This window comes from Pristiophorus japonicus, chromosome 13, assembly GCF_044704955.1.
Source record: "Pristiophorus japonicus isolate sPriJap1 chromosome 13, sPriJap1.hap1, whole genome shotgun sequence".
Lineage (NCBI taxonomy): Eukaryota > Metazoa > Chordata > Chondrichthyes > Pristiophoridae > Pristiophorus > Pristiophorus japonicus.
Window position 1 is genome coordinate 63,527,216 of NC_091989.1, and position 21,104 is coordinate 63,548,319.

Consider the following 21,104-nt stretch of genomic DNA (forward strand, 5'->3'; position numbering starts at 1 on the left):
GGAGGGATTGGCAACCCTAGAGCTATTAGGGGCAGGGAAAGTGCAGGAGCCTGGTGTTGATCAGAGAGAGAGAGCAAACAGGTAACTTGCTTCACGGAGGGAGAGACAGCAGGAAGCCACAGATCATGGGCCCAGGAAGGAGTCTTTGCTCTATTCTTGAGAGGAATCACACTATATTTCCTTTGCTCTGACTGTCAATCAGTTCATCGGTCCAGGAGGTGTCTGAGCCCACACTGAGGTTGGGCTTTTGATTGAACCAGGGCCCATTGGGGACATGTCGTGGTCTGGCAATGAGTTAGATCTTAGAAATCATAGAAACACCCAGCACAGAAGGAGGCCATAAATCTTTTCGTGCCTGTGCCAGCTCTTTGAAACAGCCTATCCAATGGCTCTTCCCCTGCAGCCCTGTAAAATTTTCCTTTTTCAAGTATATATATCCAGCGTATATAGTTGGTTGATATCAATGGCTGTGCTACTGCACGAACCCCAAGAGCACAAAGAAAAATTATGTTTTTGTTTCTTTTAAACTGCCAGCCTTTGAGTGTGAGTAAACTAACAATGCTGTTCCAGAAATGTAGACTAAGTGTTACCTCCAGGAGCTGCCATTTTTCAGTGTTGGTGAATCCAGACATTTGTTGTTATTGCCTGAGATTGTGAAACCCTGTTTTATTTCTTTTTAATTGCACCAGTGGGATTACCCACTACAAAGCTGAGTTCCCATCATGTTGTGCAGCAACAGAGCAGTCTCCCATTAGCACTCCACTCAGCCTGGAAAATGCTCCTGAGGGTAGAGGGTAGAGGGCTCGGAAAATGGCTTAGGAGGCAGTGGAGTGCAAGTCCCTCTGTCGACGTGACTCTCTGTGACAGAGAAATGGGATCTGTTGATGTCTGTAGAAATCTGGAATTCTCTCCCCATAAGGCTGAGGACGGTGGGACAATTGGAGCTTTCAAGACTAAGATAGATTTTTTTGTTGGGTTAGTGCATCAAGGATAAATGGGGGTAAGGTATAGATCAACCATGCTCTAATTGAATGGCGGAACAAGCTCAAGGGATTGAATGGCCTACTCCTGTTCCTATATCTTCAGATCAAATTTAGAGTTGCCCCCCTGTTTATTTTGAGTTCCTCTCATGGCAGGGTATGAGTCCAAACTGTTGAGTTGTGTTTCAGTTTTGAAAAGAAAAGTTGATTGAATGACCTTTTCAGTATTGCTGCCCCTGTTTTTGCACCAGCTCAGCTATTACACAGCACCAGTTGTGGTTCATTATCGGCAGGATGTTAGAGCAAAAATTCACCAGAATGACACCATGAATAAAAGCTTATAATTATGAAGAAAGACTCAAAGACATTAGGTCTTTTAATTCACTGGAACAAAACAGATTGATGGAATCTAGTAGAAGTTTTCAAAATTACATAAGGTTTGGAGAGATGAGGACTGATTCTCACAAGGAAAATTGTGTAGGGTGCATGTTGGGTAGCCGTTTTCCGTCACTGCCGAAAGTTAAATTCAACCCTATTGTTCCCAATGGATGATGAGTCAGTCACAAGGAACTGTAGCACAATAATTAGAAGGATTTAGAAGAATTGTTTTCACATGAAGGTTGTTACATTTTCAGGGTTTCTACACTTGATATTTTCCTTGGGTTCAGTGTCACAGACTATCCCTGTGAAGCACTTGCTCCTCATCGAGGCCCAGGGGTGCCTAGAACTGCATACAGTTCTCCAGCTGTAGTCAACAGCAGGAGCGAAATGCTGATGTTTCAACAAATAACCATCGAAATGACCCAAGTGAAAGAACTGATGCAAAATCTGATATTGTCTAGGGCACATTTTCATTGAACGTACTTTTAAAGAAAAGTTTTAAAACAAACAACAGCAGTTAGATTGTGTAATCCTAAAATATCGATGTACACCACCGGCAGAATGGTGTGTCATAACCTGCTTGAGGCAAAAACAGGTGCAGTAATACTGAAACTCAAACTCCTCGTCACTGCATTCCAGCTTACTGGATATACCGTCTGCTGTCACATGCTCTCTTTGACCTTGGAAGTGTAAACACACCAATGGATCGAGATTTAGATTAATAGCTACGAAGCAAATATATTGAACGGAAAACTGTAATTATAAACCTAACTATTTCTCTACAGGATATAGAAAAGTTGCTTCTCTTGTGCTTCTACTCAGTGTAGAGCGGAACCTGAGACTGTTCCTGATTAAAGGCCTCTGATTTGATTAACCTTATGTGTTGGCCTACCATGGAATCTCTAGCCTGCTTTTTTCACCTGACGACTGCAGAATGACTTGAAGCAAATCAACCGGAAAAATACTTTCAGATTCATTTGAAGAACAAAGGAAATTTAAAATCTCTCTCTCAAACTGAAACTGCTTATCTTCTTGCATTTAAATTAAATGATAAGGCCCTTTCTGGCGAACGATGAATTAATTGGCCGACCAAGCATTTTCGCTGAGTGAGAAGTTCCAGATCCAGAACCAATGGCAGAAAGAAACACTCTCGTATCGAGGCCTGCTTGAACTATACTTCATTTCTGCATGGTCCTAATATGTGTCTGCGCCAGATTGGGCTGCTTTCTGTAAGTAAACCTAGCTTTACAGGGAAAAATTCGGTCCCACCCCGTTTGGGGGGGCGGTACCGAAGGCGACCGACTTTGGGCCGGGCGCAGAAGTTGCGTCTCTCGCGAGAAATGGGGTTACTGCCCCCAGAAGAAAGTGGTGCACTAAATCGGGGCAGGGCGCAGCTCTGGGGCAGGGTGCAGCTCTACGCACAGTGCTGCGTCGGAGGGGCTCTTCCCTGAATGAAAGGGAAGGGCCCAAGCTGCATACCTCTGCAGCAAAATGAGTCCTACCTGGACCACCGGAGAGCAGGGGTGCCGAGCCAATAGCCCGGCACTCCAGCAGAGAGCTGAGCTGACCGATTGCAGCACGGACCCTACGTAAAAAAAATCAGCTCTTTCTTTTTAAACAGCAGCACACCTCCCCTTTAACTTTCGCCCCGCAAGAGGCCGGTCATCTGGTACGCGTGTCCTGAAGCTGTCGCTGTCGTCGCCCACCGCAGCTTCAGGGGGAGATGCCCAATTTAGGGTCTGGGGCACTAACGGGTCACGCTGCCCGGTGATATGACGCTATGGGTTACCGCAGCCGCTAAACCCCCGCCGAATTTAGCGAGAGTCGTTGGCGGTGCCGTGCCTGGTCACAGTCATTTGTGCCCCGTTAGCGCCCCCGGGAATGTTAGCAGGAGGCGCAAATGACCCGAATTTCTCCCCCTTAATCTCTTGTGTAATATGTCAGGAAAGAAGTAAGGCAATAACAATACATCATCAATAGAAATCCTCATTTTTGTCAGAGGGCATTATTAGAACTTGGAATATTTTACTGCAAGTGACAACTGTGACAGAGACTATAAGATCATTTTAAAAAGGAATTGGATAAATATTTGAAAAAGAGGACTATTAGAGGATACAATGAAGTGGGATTCAAGTTGATAGTCCCAGCTGTCATTTCTATAATATGTTGAAGTTAAGCCTTCATTACAGCTAAATCTAGTCAGGAGTTCTTTTTTGTTCTGCAAATAAAAATAAACTGCAAATGCCGGTAGTACACAGTGGGTCTGTCAACACGTGTAAAGGGGAAGGATAGGATCAGATCGGTTAACCTTTTGCGTGTAACCTTTCATCAGAAATGAAAACTGAAAGATAAACAAATTTCTTAATGGGGTTGGCCACAAATGGGGGAAGGCAAAAGAAACGTCAGTAAATGAGGCGAGAGCAGCAGCCCAGCGAGGGCTACAACTTTTTAAAGTTGTATCAGTAATCAATTGTCCCCCTGATTCAAGGAGGGCACACACCAATAACTTTTCAAGTGCCCCCTTTTTTTTTGAGGGCACTAAAAACACAAATTATACAAGTGCCCCCTGGCTAAAAGGGGGGGGCACTAAAACCGACAACTTAAACAAATTAAACTTTAGACATTAAACCAAATTAAACTTTGGTTAGCGGGGGCTACAAAAGCAGCCAGCCAGAACAGCTGACCTGGGAGGATAAGAAGGAATCAACGTGTGATGTCACACGATAGCAGGGAAGTGATTGGTTGCTGAATATTTCCCTCTTTTTTTTTCTTGGTTTAAATTAAGAGCTGGGAGTTAAAAACTTCAAAACATTTAATTAATTAATTAAATACATTAGATATGGCAGGGCAGGCGATGTGTTTCTGCTGTTGCATGTGGAAGATGGTTGATTACCCCATTGAGATCCACGATGACCTCATCTGCTATAAGTGCCTGCACCTCGAGGAACTTTTGTCTTACAAGAAATAATGGAGGCTTGTAAGAAAAGTACGGCAATAATCATAGGCGATTTTAATCTTCATATTGATTGCACAAATCAAATTGGCAAAGGTAGCCTGGAGGAATAGTTCATAGAGTGTATGCGGGATGGTACCTTGGAACAATACGTTGTGGGACTAACCAGGGAACAGATTATTTTAGATCTAGTAATGTGTAACGAGTCTGGATTAATTAATGATCACGTAGTGAAGGATCCTCTGGGGAAGAGTGATCATAGCATGGAAGAATTTAAAATTCAGTTTAAGGGTGAGAAAGCTAGTTCTTAAACTAGTGTCCAGCACTTAAATAAAGGTAATTATGAAGGCAGAGTTGGTTAAAGTGGACTGGGGAAAATAGATTAAAGAGTAAGACGGTAGATGAGCAGTGGCAAACATTTAAGAAAATATTTCATAACTCTCAGCAAAAATATATTCCAGTGCAAAAGAGAGACTCCAGGATGAACCATCTGTGGCTAACTAAGGAAGTAAAGAATGGCATCAAATTGAAAACAAAGGCATACAATGTTGTGAAGAACAGTGGAAGGCCAGAGGATTGGGAAATTTTTTGAAATCAGCAAAGAACGACTAAAAAAAAATGATAGAGAGAAGATAGCTTATGAGTAAACTAGCAAGAAATATAAAAACAGACAGTAAGAGCTTCTACAGGTATATAAAAAGGAAGGGAGTAGCTAAAGTAAATGTTGGTCCCTTAGAGGATGAGACTGGGGAATTAATAATGGGAAACAGGAAAATGGCAGAGTTTTTTAATAGATATTTTGTATCGGTCTTCATGGTAGAAGGCATTAAAAGCATCCAAATAATTGATAATCAAGGGGCTATAGGGAGGGAATACTTAAAACAATCACTGTCACTAAAGAAAAAGTATCCGATCAACTAATGGGACTAAAGGTGGACAAGTCTCCTGGACCTGATGGCCTGCATCCTAGGGTCTTAAAAAAGTTGGCTACAGAGATAGTGGATGCATTGGTTGTAATCTACCAAAATTCCCTGGATTCTAGGGAGGTCCCAGCAGACTGGAAACCGCAATTGTAATACCCCTCTAAGAAAGGAGGGAGACAGAAAGCAGGAAATTATAGACCAGTTAGCCTAACATCTGTCATCTGGAAAATGCTGGAGTCCATTATTAAGGAAGAGGTAGCAGGACATTTAGAAAATCATAATACACTCAAGCAGAGTCAGCATGGTTTTATGAAAGGGAAATTATGTTTGACAAATTTGCTGGAGTTTATTGAGGATGTAACGAGTAGGGGGGAAACCAGTAGATGTTGTGTATTTGAATTTCCAGAAAGCATTCGATAAGGTGCCACATAAAAGGTTACTGCACAAGATAAGAGCTCACTGGGTTGGGGGTAATATATTAGTGTGGATAGAGGATTGGCTAACTAACAGAAAACAGAGAGTCGGGATAAATGGGTCATTTTTAAGTTGGCAAACTATAACTAGTGGGGTGCCACAGGGATCAGTGCTGGGGCCTCAACTATTTACAATTTATATTAATGACTTGGATGAAGGCACCGAGTATAATGTAGCCAAATTTGCTGATAGGTGGGAAAGCAAGTTGTGAGGAGGATACACAGAATCTTCAAAGGGATATAGATAGGCTTAATGAGTGGGCAAAAATTTGGCAGATGGAGTATTACGTAGGAAAATGTGAGGTTATCCACTTTGGTCGGAAAAATAAAAAAGCAAATTATTATTTAATTGGGGAGAGATTACAAAATGTGGTGGTACAGAGGGATCTGGGGGTCCTTGTACATGAAACACAAAAAAGTTAGTATGCAGGTACAGCAAGTAATTAGGAAGGCAAATGGAATGTTGGCCTTTATTGCAAGGGGGATAGAGTATAAGAGTAGAGAAGTCCTGCTACAGTTGTACATCATCATCAGCATAGGCAGTGCCTTGGAGTTAAGGATGACTTGCTTCCACTCGAATAGTGAGTTCTCAGTTGACTGAAGAGTCCAATATGGGACCTAAGTTCTCTGTCACAGGTGGAGCAGACAGGAAAGGGTGGGTGGGGAGCCTGGGTTGATGCTCCTTCCGCTGTCTACACTTGGTTTCTGCATGCTCTCGGCGATGAGATTCGAGGTGCTCAGCATCCTCCTGGACGCCCTTCCTCCACTTTGGCCGGTCTTGGGCCAGGGATTCCGAGGTGCTGGTGGGGATGTTGCACTTTATCAAGAAGGCTTTGAGGATGTCTTTGAAGCATTTCTTCTGCTCACCTGGGGCTCGCTTGCTGTGTCGAAGCTCCGAGTAGAGCGCTTGCTTTGGGAGTCCTGTGTCAGGCATGCTGACGATGTGGCCCACCCAATGGAGCTGATCGAGCATGGTTAATGCTTTGATGCTGGGGATGTTGGCCTGAGCGGGAACATGGACGTCAGTGCATTTATCCTCCCAGTGGATTTGCAGGATCTTGCAGAGGCAGCGCTGGCGGTATCTCTCCAACGGTATAGGGCGTTGGTAAGACCACACCTGGAGTACTGCGTACAGTTTTAGTCTCCTTATTTAAGGAAGGATATTCTTGCACTGGAGGCAGTTCAGAGAGGGTTCACGTGGTTGATCCCTGAGATGAAGGGGTTGTCATATGAAGAAAGGTTGAGCAGGTTGGGCCTATGCTCATTGGAGTTTAGAAGACTTAGAGGTTATCTTATTGAAACGTATAAGATTTTGAGGGGGCTCGTGGGGGAATCTAGAACTAGTGGGCATAGTTTCAGAATAAGGCGCCACCATTTAAAATAGAAATGAGGAGGAATTTCTTCTCAGAGGGTCGTAAATCTTTGAACTTCTCTACCTCAGTGAACTGTGGAGGTTGGGTCATTGAATGCATTTAAGGTGGCGATAGACAGATTTTTGAATGATAAGGAAGTGGAAGGTTATGGGGAGTGGGCAGGGAAGTGGAGTTGAGGCCAGGATCAGATCAGCCATGATCTTATTGAATGGCGGAGCAGGCTCAAGGGGCCAAATGGCTGACTCCTGCTTCTATTTCTTATGTAACGGACGGAACAGTCACACAGAGAATGTTAAATGGGCTTCAAACTCTTTGATTAAAAAGCTGAAAGTTAATTAGATTTTTTTTTTAATTGTCTTCAATTTCTCCTATTTATCTATTGATCAAACAATCAATCCCATGTTTTAGGATTGGAGCCACCTTTTCTTTCACTTTTTTTTTCCTTTTCAGTCAGTTCAATCTCTGCAACTTTTGCTGCAGAATCTACTCACACACAAGACCCAAATATCTTAATTTTGTCTGTACCTATACTCTGTGGATCGTTCTCGTGCCTTTTCACCAGTTATCATTTGCATATTTTTTTAATGGCTGATCATTACCTACCTGAGGTGATCTTCTGTGGTGTCAAAGAGGTCCACGTTTTACTATTATGCACTTTAAGATTAATCACACCACTAACTTTCTGTGATTGGATATTGGTTTGTGTCTTTCTTCCTTCACTTTGTTTTTTGAAACTCCAGTAAGTGGTTACTTCTGTTTGTTTTCAGTTCTGACAAAGGGTTCTCCTACCAAAACGTTAACCTGTTTTTTTTCTTGTTACCAATGCTGTGTATTGCCAACATTTTCTGTTCCTGTTCTCTCCTGAAATCTGCCAAAGGATTCTCTTCAAAACCGGAGAGACAAGCTTTGGAAACTGCCACAAATATGCAAAAAATATACTTCAAATAGAATTGCTGTCTCAGCCTCCAAAACATTTATGATAATTCAAAAAGGAAGATTTGTATTTGTTATTGTTTGCACCTTGGAATGTGCTTCCTCCATTTTAAAAGGATCCAAATCAGCTTCACGCTCACACGCACACTCGCTCACACGCACTCGCTCCCACACACACACACATCATCATCATCATAGGCAGTCCCTCGAAACGAGGATGACTTGCTTCCACGCCGAAAAGGGATGAGTTCACAGGTGTTTCAATGAAGGACCCAATATTCCGGATCCCGAACTGCATCGTGAAGGGTGGAAGATGCCTGTGTGTGGATTTTTTTAATGTGTGGTGGCCCAAACTTGCCACTTGACCAAGACCTAGCTCTGTCAAGCTGGGGCCATCACACGGGCTTGACCGAGCTAGGTCTTGGTCAAGTGGCAAGGATTAACCAAGACGACTGGAGACCAGTTCTGCTGCACGGACCTAGTGCACACACATATCGCAGTGTGGGCTGGCCCGTGCTGCCCCTGGGCCCCGATCACATCCCTCTACGAATTCTTGCCGCTCCTTCGCCCCGACCTCGCCACTCCTGCTGTACCTGCCCACACTGCAGCAGCACGCGCTACAGTTTTATACACTTGATAGTGGCGCAATCATGTTTGTAATCATACTGTAAATGTTCTGCATAGTTGAAAATGGCCAGGCATTTAAAGATATGCTCACAGCCTAAGGAGAAAGACTATGTTTTTAAGTATGTGCACAAACTGCTCTCGCTGGACTCTTGGCAGTGATGAAGCATGTGGCTGTATCCTTCTGGGTGAAATGTTTTATTTAAGCCTTGCTGTGTTGCATGGTGCAGATTCACATTGATGTATTTTATTTGCCTGTCGCTCTGCATCTTTTCCTTGAGGCCGTCGGCTGGTTTAGGGAAGTGACATTTTCCCCAGGGCCGGCCTGTCGTGCTAGTTTGCCGGTCAAGTGTCACGACCCCGAGTCAAGCCTTACCACAGGAGGTGGCCAATCTTTCCTGAAAGCTTCAGAGCCGCAAAGAGAAATAGATTCTGATGAAGAGCTGCGGTAGTCGACTTTGCAGAAGTTGTGTTGCTTTCGTTCAGGACGCCCGCTGTCGATGGTGTACACGCAGTATGCCTGCACCTGGTCATGGCGAGCCCATTGAGCTACCAGCAGCGGTGCTGTTCCAGAAGCTCCCTGCTGGAGTGGAACTAAATGTACATCCCTGTTTGGAGCAAAAATAAAACTGGGAAGGTAGCTCAACCATGGCTAACAAGGGAAATTAAGGATAGTGTTAAAACCAAGGAAGAGGCATATAAATTGGCTAGAAAAAGCAACAAACCTGGGGGAAATTTAGAATTCAACAGAGGAGGACCAAGGGTTTAATTAAGAGGGGGAAAATAGAGTACGAGAGGAAGCTTGCAGGGAACATAAAAACTGACTGCAAAAGCTTCTATAAATATGTGAAGAGAAAAAGATTAGTAAAGACAAACGTAGGTCCCTTGCAGTAGAATTCAGGTGAATTTATAATGGGGAACAAAGAAATGGCAGACCAATTGAACCAATACTTCGGTTCTGCCTTCACAAAGGAAGATACAAATAAGCTTCCGAATGTACTAGGGGACAGTGGGTCTAGTGAGAATGAGGAACTGAAAGATATCCTTATTAGGTGGGAAATTGTGTTAGGGAAATTGATGGGATTGAAGGCTGATAAATCCCCGGGGCCTGATAGTCTGCATCCCAGAGTACTTAAGGAAGTGGCCCGAGAAATAGTGGATGAATTATTGATCATTTTCCAACAATCTATCGACTCTGGACCAGTTCCTATGGACTGGAGGGTAGCTAATGTAATGCCACTTTTTAAAAAAGGAGGGAGAGAGAAAGCGGATAATTATAGACCGGTTAGCCTGACATCAGTAGTGGGGAAAATGTTGGAATCAATCATTAAGGATGAAATAGCAGCCCATTTGGAAAGCAGTGGCAGGATTGGACCAAGTCAGCATGGATTTATGAAAGGGAAATCATGCTCAACGAATCTTCTGGAATTTTTTGAGGATGTAACTAGTAGAGTGGACAAGGGAGAACCAGTGGATGTGGTTTATTTGGACTTTCAAAAGACTTTTGACAAGGTCCCGCTCAAGAGATTGGTGTACAAAATAAAAGCGCATGGTACTGGGGATAATGTACTGACGTGGATAGAGAACTGGTTGGCAGACAGGAAGCAGAGAGTCGGGATAAATGGGTCCTTTTCAGAATGGCAGGCAGTTACTAGTGGGGTGCCGCAGGGCTCAGTGCTGGGACCCCAGCTCTTTACAATATACATTAACGATTTTGATGAAGGAAGAGAGTGTAATATTTCCAAGTTTGCGGATGATACTAAACTGGACGGCGGTGTGAGCTGTGAGGAGGACGCTAAGAGGCTGCAGGGTGACTTGGACAGATTAGGTGAGTGGGCAAATACATGGCAGATGCAGTATAATGTGGATAAATGTGAGGTTATCCATTTTGGGGGCAAAAACACAAAGGCAGAATATTATCTGAATGGCGGCAGACTAGAAAAAAGGGAGGTGCAACGAGACCTGAGTGTCATGGTTCATCAGTCACTGAAAGTGGGCACACAGGTACAGCACACGGTAAAGAAGGCAAATGGTATATTGGCCTTCATAGCAAGGGGATTTGAATATAGGAGCAGGGAGGTCTTACTGCAGTTGTACAGGGCCCAGGGTGAGGCCTCACCTGGAATATTGTGTTGAGTTTTGGTCTCCTAATCTGAGGAAGGACGTTCTTGCTATTGAGGGAGTGCAGCGAAGATTTACCAGACTGATTCCCGGGATGGCTGGGCTGTCATATGAGGAGAGACTGGATCAACTTGGCCTTTATTCACTGGAGTTTAGAAGGATGAGAGAGGATCTCATAGAAACATATAAGATTCTGACGGGACTGGACAGGTTAGATGCGGGAAGAATGTTCTCGATGTTGGGGAAGTCCAGAACCAGGGGACACAGTCTTAGGATAAGAGGTAGGCCATTTAGGACTGAGATGAGGAGAAACTTCTTCACTCAGAGTTGTTGATCAGTGGAATTCCCTGCCGCAGAGAGTTGTTGATGCCAGTTCATTGGATATGTTCAAGAGGGAGTTAGATATGGCCCTTACGGTTAAGGGGACCAAGGGGTATGGAGAGAAAGCAGGAAAGGAGTACTGAAGGAATGATCAGCCATGATCTTATTGAATGGTGGTGCAGGCTCGAAGGGCCGAATTGCCGACTCCTGCACCTATTTTCTATGTTTAAACTACAGAGCAGTGGGAACCTGTTCAACCTGCGGCATCTCCAGGCCAGATCCAAGACCACCCCAACCTCTGTCGTCAAGCTGCAGTATGCAGACGACGCCTGCGACTGCGCACATAGAGGCTGAACAGCAGGACAGAGTCGACGTATTTACTGAGGCATACGAAAGCATGGGCCTTATGCTAAACCTCCGTAAGACAAAGGTCCTCCACCAGGCTGTCCTCACCACACAGCACTGCCCCCCCCCCCCTCCCCGCCAGTCATCAAGATCTACGGCACAGCCCTGAACACCGTGGACCACTTCCCATATCTCGGGAGCCTCCTATCAACAAGAGCAATATTCTGCCTTCGTGTATTTGCCCCCAAAATGGATAACCTCACATTGACGACGAGATCCAACACCGCCTCCAGTGTAACATTCAGCCGCCTGAGGAAAAGAGTGTTTGAAGGCCAAACCCTCAAAACTGCCACCAAGTTCATGGTCTACAGGGCTCTAGTAATACCCGCCCTCCTGTATGGCTCAGAGACATGGACCATGTACAGCAGACACCTCAAGTTGCTGGAGAAATATCACCAATGATGTCTCCGCAAGATCCTACAAATCCCCTGGGAGGACAGGCGCACCAACATCATCCAGGCTAACATCCCCAGCATTGAAGCAATGACCACACTCGATCAGCTCCGCTAGGCAGGCCACATAGTTTGCATGCCAGACACGAGACTCCCAAAGCAAGTGCTCTGCTCTGGCTCATTTGCCGTGAAAGAACTCAAAGGTGGGCAGCAGAAACGCTCCAAGGACATCCTCAAAGTCTCCCTGAAAGTGCGACAACCCCATTGACACCTGGGAGTCCCTGGCCCAAGACTGCCCTAAGTGGAGGAAGTGCATCCGGGAGCGCGCTGAGCTCCTCGAGTCTCAACGCCGAGAGCATGCAGAAATCAAGCGCAGACAGCGGAAAGAGTGAGCTGCAAACCTGTCCCACCTATGACAGAGTCTATAGCTCTCGTATTGGACTGTTCAGCCACCAAAGAATTCACTTCAGGAGTGGAAGCAAGTCTTCCTCGATTCCGAGGGACTGCCTATGACGATGATGATCCTGAAGCACAGCTCATTCTCTGGTGTTGAAGTTGCCTCTGGTGTGGCTCCCCCTCTGTGATTGGCTGATCGTGCCCTACTGCTCTCTGCTGCTGTTTCGGGCAGTCACACAAATATATTGCTGACAAATTGCACAGGAAATGGGAACAATTGATAGAATCTAAAAAGACTTGCATTTATATAGCACATTTCAAACCACCAGACGTTTCAAAGCACTTTACAGCCAATGAAGTACTTTTGGAGTAGTCATCACTGTTGTAATGTAGGAAACGCGACAGCCAATTTGTGCACAGTAAACTCCCACAAACAGCAATGTGATAGTGACCAGATAATCTTTTTTGGTTATGTTGACTGAGGGATAAATATTGGCCAGGACACCGGGGATAACTCCCCTGCTCTTCTTTGAAATAGTGCCATGGTGGGATCTTTTACATCCATGTGAGCGAGCAGACGGAGCCTTGTAAGTGGTTTTGCCATTGTTGGTTTCGAATCACCACCTTACAACAGTTCTAGACACCAGAATTATAGCGGTGAACAGAAATACACCGTTATAGCCAGATCTTTCAGTCTCAACCGTCACAATGCTTTTATTTGAGTTAAAGCGTACACCTGCACCCAGTAAAACACACTCTGGTGTGTAAAACAAACACAATACAACACACAACCCTGGCCTGTCTGAACAGGCCCCTAATGCAAAGTACCCATGACTAAAATACCCCTGCCCGGATTCAAAAGTGCACCACCAAATCTGTCCAACAGAATTGTGCATACACTTATGATCCATGCAAAAACCTTTCCACTAAAACCCCTAAGGCTTGGTTGGGACACACAACACCCCTTCACACTATGAAATGTGGTCTTAAAGATGCAGGGGCTGGGATGAATGCTCACCAATTACCTCTCTGACTTATTCGCTGCTTCCCCCGATGAGGCGTATCTTTTGGGTCTGTACCAATCTGTGGTATTCAAGTCCGGTCTCAAGGTCAGCTTGTCAGTCAAAATAGCAAGGCTCTCTTTGCTTGTAGATGGTGTTTTTTCTCTCCATCCCAGACAGAGTGCTCAGTCCTTGTACGTTGAACGATGCAAGGAGGCGTAGAAGAGGGGAGAGAGAGAGATGGCAGCCGAAACCTGTCACTCTTATACCTGCAAAATGCTGCTTCTCGTGCCAAAAGTTCAATTGTTCTTTCACCTGAGGCAATACAACTGAAAGAGCAAAATCATGTCTTTAACCTGTTCCTTTGTTACTGGGCTGTTTCCTCAATAAGGCTCCAGCAAGTCTGGTTGGTCGAATAGCTTATTTTGTTTCATGAGCACCGACCAACCTACTTTGATTTCTCACTGATTGCATGACAAAGGGCCCTGTCCATCAACCATCTTCCTGCCATTTTCAGTCATTGATTCATTTCCCCCCTGTGCATATTCCTGTGGGACATGGTTGGGCCTGCCCTTCTGCAGTAACAGCCAAATTTGTCCAAACAATGTCCAAAACTTTAAGTCCAAAAGTATGTGCTTTTACTGTCTATTTTCGCCGAATTCTTACAGCCTCGGTTTAACATCTCATCCAAAAGACAGTACCTCCGACAATGCAGCATTCCCTCAGTACTGCACTGGAGTGTCAGCCTAGATTTATATGCTTAAGTACTATGGAGTGGGATTTGAACTCTTAACTTTCTAGGTTCATCAAAGAGTGTGCTGCCCACTGAGCCACAACTGACAGTAGAACACAGCACAGAAACAGACCATTTGGCCCAACAGGTCTCTGCTCTACACGAGCCTCCTCCCACCCTGCTTCATCTAACCCCATCAACATATCTTTCTATTCCTTTCTCCCTCATGTACTTATCTAGCTTCCCCTTAAATACATCTATACTATTTCTCTCAACCACTCCGTGTAGAAGAAACTTCCACATTCTAACCACTCTGAGTAAAGAAGTTTATCCTGAATTCCTTATTGGATTTATTACTGATTTATCTTATATTTATGGCCTCACTTCTGGTCTCCCCCATGAGTGGAAATATCTTCTCAAGCTCTAACCTTTCATGAACTTAAAGGCTGCTCAGGTCACCCCTCAACCTTCTCTTCTTTTCTAGAGAAAAGAGCCCCAGCCTTGTCAGTCTTTCCTGATAGTTATGATGCACAGGAAGGAATAGGTATTTGGTGAATACCATTGAGCAAGGAGCAGAGAGGGAAAAGTGTTGAGTCATGAGAATAAAGTAATTTGGTAGCCAATATTGCAGAGGGAAAATCATTTTTTATTGGCAATAACTTAAATAATGAGTGCAGAACTGAACCTGAGGAAAGATGAAAGGGACAGACTGAAAACAGAATTTTTGCATAGTCGTCATCATCATCATCATAAGCAGTCCCTCGAAGTGAGGATGACTTGCTTCCATGCCAAAAAGGGATGAGTTCACAGGTGGTTCAATGAAGGACCTAATATTCCAGGTCCTGAACTACATGCTGAAGGGTGGAAGATGCCTGTGCGTGGATTTTTTTTAACGTGTGGTGGCCGTTGCACACCAGTCACCACGGGCTTGACAGAACTAGGTCTTGGTCCAGTGGCAAGGATTACCCAAGACGACCGGAGACCAGCTCTGCTGCATAGACCGAGCACGCACACATATCACAGTGTGTGCTGGCCCGTGCTGCCTCTGGGCCCTCGCCTCTTCTGGGCCCCAGATTCATGCCTTTCTTGGGCCCCGGTCACTTCCCTCTATGGACTCTTGCTGCTCCTTCGCCCCTCCCGCTGTGCCTGCCTGCACTGCAATCAGTGACCTGGCTTCGTAGCCATCGCCCTCCTGCAGCAGCATGTGCTGCTCCCTGCAGTGGTATGCCGTCGCACGCTACTCCCTCTAATGGCCCCGGCCTGCTGATGTACAAGGTTCAGTCTTATTTTCCAACACCGAGACCGTCAATTGGGTTCTTCTTCCCCACTGGTCCACTCCATTGATGTGAATTAATGTCCCTCGCCCGGAACCAATTCCCACACCCTCCCCAACCCCGTCCCAAACATCTCCCCCATGCCCATCAATCCCGTCCAGAGTTAAAGCTGAGGTCAGAGTCACAGGTTGGGAAATTAGGGAGGTTTTACCTCGATGAAGTTTTGCTGATTGTCGGTGCACATTTCTCAGGGCATTGATGACTCTGGCCTCTGTGTGCAGCCGATGTCAGGGGCTCTTTGTCAGATATTTCTTCTTCTTCTGTTTGAAAGATTGGCCACCCCTGGAAGAGGATTGGGGAATCCTCCCACAGTCTTTCATTCTGGTAGAAAATTCGAATGCTAGGTTTGAACTGAGATTCACGGCGAAGAACATTGTATCTGGAAAGTCTACCAAGAGACAAAGCTGATTTTGAATAAAGCATCTTTTACAAATCTATTATGAGAACACAAATAAAGTATAGTAAAGTATTTGGAATATGTGGTCCTTTTATATTTGTCTATTAATGATAACGCTGGTTTAACATTCAAAAAAGCTTTCAAAATTCCAATTAACAAAGTTATTGCACACAACTGTTCTGCTTTGTGACTTAAAATTATACATTATAGCATGAAATGTAGGATAAAGTGAATCCTTTGGAGCAAGCTAGTCACTTGTATTTATCGATGTTATTCAATAGCAGTTACTTCACAAATTTCTTATTTTGTAGATTATTCTGATTGGAACTGAATGTTCGTATTTCTGGGGCAGGAGCAGCAAAGATAGAGCAGTGGAGAATGGAATTACCAGTGGATGGATCTTTTCCAGATCATCAGCAGTGTCCTGCTCCTGATCCTTCAGTGCAAGCTCCATATGGCTGGCAAGAAAGTTGCATGGAACTAGAAATGGGCACAGCCACAAATGACCTTCAACGGATGCCCAGTGCAGTGCACTACCAAGGGCCAACACCTCCTGTTAATCCAATGAGCCCAATGCCGAATTACCCACAACCTTGTTCAACTTACCCACAAACCTTTCCTGATTGTCAACTGCACTATAATGAACAAGTGATGGCCAGTCCGAGAGTTGAGAGCTGGCAACCTAACCTGCTGAACCAGGAGACGTGGCCATCATTTGCCGTACAAAACGCTTGCTATGCAAACCCCCCTGAGGAAAGCCCCCGTGATCGGTACCTTGCTTTTTTGCAAGAATCAGTGCCAGTACAGACATCACACAATGAACCAGTACCATATCCAGTCAATCCTGAACAAATGTTTTATCCATTTGATTCTGGCCTTAAGATGCCAACTCCAGCTTCAACGTCCTTGGGGAAGGAACATCGCTTGATGAATAGGGGATGGTCCTCGTTTGATGAATCAAGACGACCCAGTACAACAGAGACATTCCAGATCTGTCCTAATATGCGCTTGAACAGCGTTTCAGAATGGTTGGGGGCTGGATATCAAGAAGCATCCAGCCTGCAGTTTCAGGATGTCATTCCTCGTCCTTCTCATCCAACTTTTGAAATGGATACGAGTAAAGAATCAGAACATCAAAAACCAACTGAGCCTGCACTGGGCCACTTTATGCAAACAGGAATGGCTGAAGTGGATTCCAACTCCCCGCATTCACCTCTGCTACCAGTAGGTTTTGAGGCAATTGGACCATCCAACACAAACCTTAGTAATCCATACTCAAGCAGTGCACCATTCCCCGAGCCACCATTCCCGGAGCCACCAAATATTTGCGAAACAGGCACTACATTGCATCAGCGATCGCAGCTTTTGCGACGGACATCATCGACAAATTGTTGTCATCAGCTAGATGTTTGGATGAAGCCCCCAGCCTCCGATCTGCCTATCTCTGACCATGTCTTCTCATTGCAACATAGCAAAGACAACGTAAGTAATATTTTGTGCAAAGGGGGCTTTGTTCAGCCAACGATCAACAAATGCAACTTTTTAATTATTGTTCACTTTCTGTATTGCCAGAGAGCGATTGCATTTACTGAATTTCAGTACAGTGTGAGTAACTTGAATGTTCAGATGAAATTTATCGTTCCAATGATCCGACAAAGATTTGTTTTAGACTTTAATTTGCATCAATGTGTTAATATAGAGAGAGGTAGAGTAGTAGAGATAGAGAGGTTGGAGAGAACAAGAGAAGGTAAAGGTAGGGGTTAGAGGTGTCGAGAGAAGGGAAACTTGTTTATTTCAGATTATTTTTCAACTCTCATATTTATTTAGTTTGTTTATTTATTTATAAATTCCTATGTCCATATTTATAATGAAAACAAGCGCCTGGGGATTTCTCCGAGTCCGACACCGGAAGTTCGGCAGTAACCCCATGTATAAATTGGACATGTTTCTGAAGGCGCAACCCTAAGAAATTCCGGAGTAGTGAGTTAAACGTGTGCTGCAATTACACGGCATCACCGGTGGTGGTGCTGCAGCCTCTTTGCTGGTGGGATGGTAGAATTACAGTGTGACAAGTTTGCACCGGTATCAATGTGGATATAAGAATTTAGAATGGGAAAAGTGCACGCAAATATAAGATTTTTAATAGATTATTAGTCAATCACGGTCATGGGGAGTCAAGTCCAATTTTAGATCAGGTGAAGCAGGGTTAGAGGGCAGGAGGATCATTGAACCACTTTTGTAGTGAAGCAAGGCATGTTTACAGAGGCAATTTCCATTATAAAAGCGCCATAGAAACATATAAAGGTTGACTGCACACAGATGTAAGATGCATACTACACAATCACAATATTATCATAGATTTAAATGCTAAAATTCTGTGGTAGAATCTGGGTTGCGAGAAGAGGATGATTTTCTCCAATTAGCCATTTTGCTCAGAGCTTCATAGAAACATAGAAAATAGGTGCAGGAGCAGGCCATTCAGCCCTTCTAGCCTGCACCGCCATTCAATGAGTTCATGGCTGAACATGAAACTTCAGTACCCCCTTCCTGCCTTCTCACCATACCCCTTGATCCCCCGAGTAGTACGGACTTCATCTAACTCCCTTTTGAATATATTTAGTGAATTGGCCTCAACTACTTTCTGTGGTAGAGAATTCCACAGGTTCACCACTCTGGGTGAAGAAGTTTCTCCTCATCTCGGTCCTAAATGGCTTACCCCTTATCCTCAGACTGTGACCCCTGGTTCTGGACTTCCCCAACATTGGGAACATTCTTCCTGCATCTAACCTGTCTAAACCCGTCAGAATTTTAAACGTTTCTATGAGGTCCTCTCTCATTCTTCTGAACTCCAGTGAATACAAGCCCAGTTGATCCAGTCTTTCTTGATAGGTCAGTCCCACCATCCCGGGAATCAATCTGGTGAATTTTCGCTGCACTCCCTCAATAGCAAGAATGTCCTTCCTCAAATTAGGAGACCAAAACTGTACACAATACTCCAGGTGTGGCCTCACCAAGGCCCTGTACAACTGTAGCAACACCTCCCTGCCCCTGTACTCAAATCCCCTCGCTATGAAGGCCAACATGCCATTTGCTTTCTTAACCGCCTGCTGTACCTGCATGCCAACCTTCAATGACTGATGTACCATGACACCCAGGTCTCGTTGCACCTCCCCTTTTCCTAATCTGTCACCATTCAGATAATAGTCGGTCTCTCTGTTTTTACCACCAAAGTGGATAACCTCACATTTATCCACATTATACTTCATCTGCCATACATTTGCCCACTCACCTAACCTATCCAAGTCACTCTGCAGCCTCATAGCATCCTCCTCGCAGCTCAAACTGCCACCCAACTTAGTGTCATCCGCAAATTTGGAGATACTACATTTAATCCCCTCGTCTAAATCATTAATGTACAATGTAAACAGCTGGGGCCCCAGCACAGAACCTTGCGGTACCCCACTAGTCACTGCCTGCCATTCTGAAAAGTACCCATTTACTCCTACTCTTTGCTTCCTGTCTGACAACCAGTTCTCAATCTACGTCAGCACACTACCGCCAATCCCATGTGCTTTAACTTTGCACATTAATCTCTTGTGTGGGACCTTGTCGAAAGCCTTCTGAAAGTCCAAATATACCACATCAACTGGTTCTCCTTTGTCCACTTTACTGGAAACATCCTCAAAAAATTCCAGAAGATTTGTCAAGCATGATTTCCCTTTCACAAATCCATGCTGACTTGGACCTATCATGTCACCATTTTCCAAATGCGCTGCTATGACATCCTTAATAATTGATTCCATCATTTTACCCACTACTGAGGTCAGACTGACCGGTCTATAATTCCATGTTTTCTCTCTCCCTCCTTTTTTAAAAAGTGGGGTTACATTGGCTACCCTCCACTCGATAGGAACTGATCCAGAGTCAATGGAATGTTGGAAAATGACTGTCAATGCATCCGCTATTTCCAAGGCCACCTCCTTAAGTACTCTGGGATGCAGTCCATCAGGCCCTGGGGATTTATCGGCCTTCAATCCCATCAATTTCCCCAACACAATTTCCCGACTAATAAAGATTTCCCTCAGTTCCTCCTCCCTACAAGACCCTCTGACCCCTTTTATATCCGGAAGGTTGTTTGTGTCCTCCTTAGTGAATACTGAACCAAAGTACTTGTTCAATTGGTCTGCCATTTCTTTGTTCCCCGTTATGACTTCCCCTGATTCTGATTGCAGGGGACCTACATTTGTCTTTACTAACCTTTTTCTCTTTACATACCTATAGAAACTTTTGCAATCCACCTTAATGTTCCCTGCAAACTTCTTCTCGTACTCCATTTTCCCTGCCCTAATCAAACCCTTTGTCGTCCTCTGCTGAGTTCTAAATTTCTCCCAGTCCCCGGATTCGCTGCTATTTCTGGCCAATTTGTATGCCAATTCCTTGGCTTTAATACTATCCCTGATTTCCCTAGATAGCCACGGTTGACCACCTTCCCTTTTTTATTTTTACGCCAGACAGGAATGTACAATTGTTGTAATTCATCCATGCGGTCTCTAAATGTCTGCCATTGCCCATCCACAGTCAACCCCCTAAGTATCATTCGCCAATCTATCCTAGCCAATTCATGCCTCATACCTTCAAAGTTACCCTTCTTTAAGTTCTGGACCATGGTCTCTGAATTAACTGTTTCATTCTCCATCCTAATGCAGAATTCCACCATATTATGGTCACTCTTCCCCAAGGGGCCTCGCACAATGAGATTGCTAATTAATCCTCTCTCATTACACAACACCCAGTCTAAAATGGCCTCCCCCCTAGTTGGTTCCTCGACATATTGGTCTAGAAAACCATCCCTTATGCACTCCAGGAAATCCTCCTCCACCGTATTGCTTCCAGTTTGGTTAGCCCAATCTATGTGCATATTAAAGTCACCCATTATAACTGCTACATCTTTATTGCATGCACCCCTAATTTCCTGTTTGATGCCCTCCCCAACATCACTACTACTGTTTGGAAGTCTGTAGTCAACTCCCACTAACGTTTTTTGCCCTTTGGTGTTCTGCAGCTCTACCCATATAGATTCCACATCATCCAAGCTAATGTCTTTCCTAACTATTGCATTAATCTCCTCTTTAACCAGCAATGCTACCCCACCTCCTTTTCCTTTTATTCTATCCTTCCTGAATGTTGAATACCCCTGGATGTTGAGTTCCCAGCCCTGATCATCCTGGAGCCACGTCTCCGTAATCCCAATCACATCATATTTGTTAACGTCTATTTGCACAGTTAATTCATCCACCTTATTGCGGATACTCCTTGCATTAAGACACAAAGCCTTCAGGCTTGTTTTTTTAACACCCTTTGTCC

General features: G+C 44.6%; 1 protein-coding gene across 13 annotated transcripts in view; it reads left to right on the top strand.

Moving 5' to 3' along the window:
• The first annotated feature begins 2,010 nt into the window (after positions 1-2,010).
• Positions 2,011-21,104, top strand: part of LOC139278603 (phosphatidylinositol 3-kinase C2 domain-containing subunit gamma-like) — a 261,681-nt gene continuing 242,587 nt past the window's right edge. For all 13 annotated transcript variants that reach the window (XR_011596318.1, XR_011596319.1, XM_070897571.1 and 10 more), the window contains exons 1-2: positions 2,011-2,590; positions 16,052-17,222. Coding sequence is in view for 11 of the 13 variants with exons in the window: in XM_070897571.1 (XP_070753672.1) it covers positions 16,119-17,222 (1,104 nt within the window). In the remaining 2 variants the exon portion in view is untranslated. The remainder of the gene's footprint in view (positions 2,591-16,051; positions 17,223-21,104) is intronic.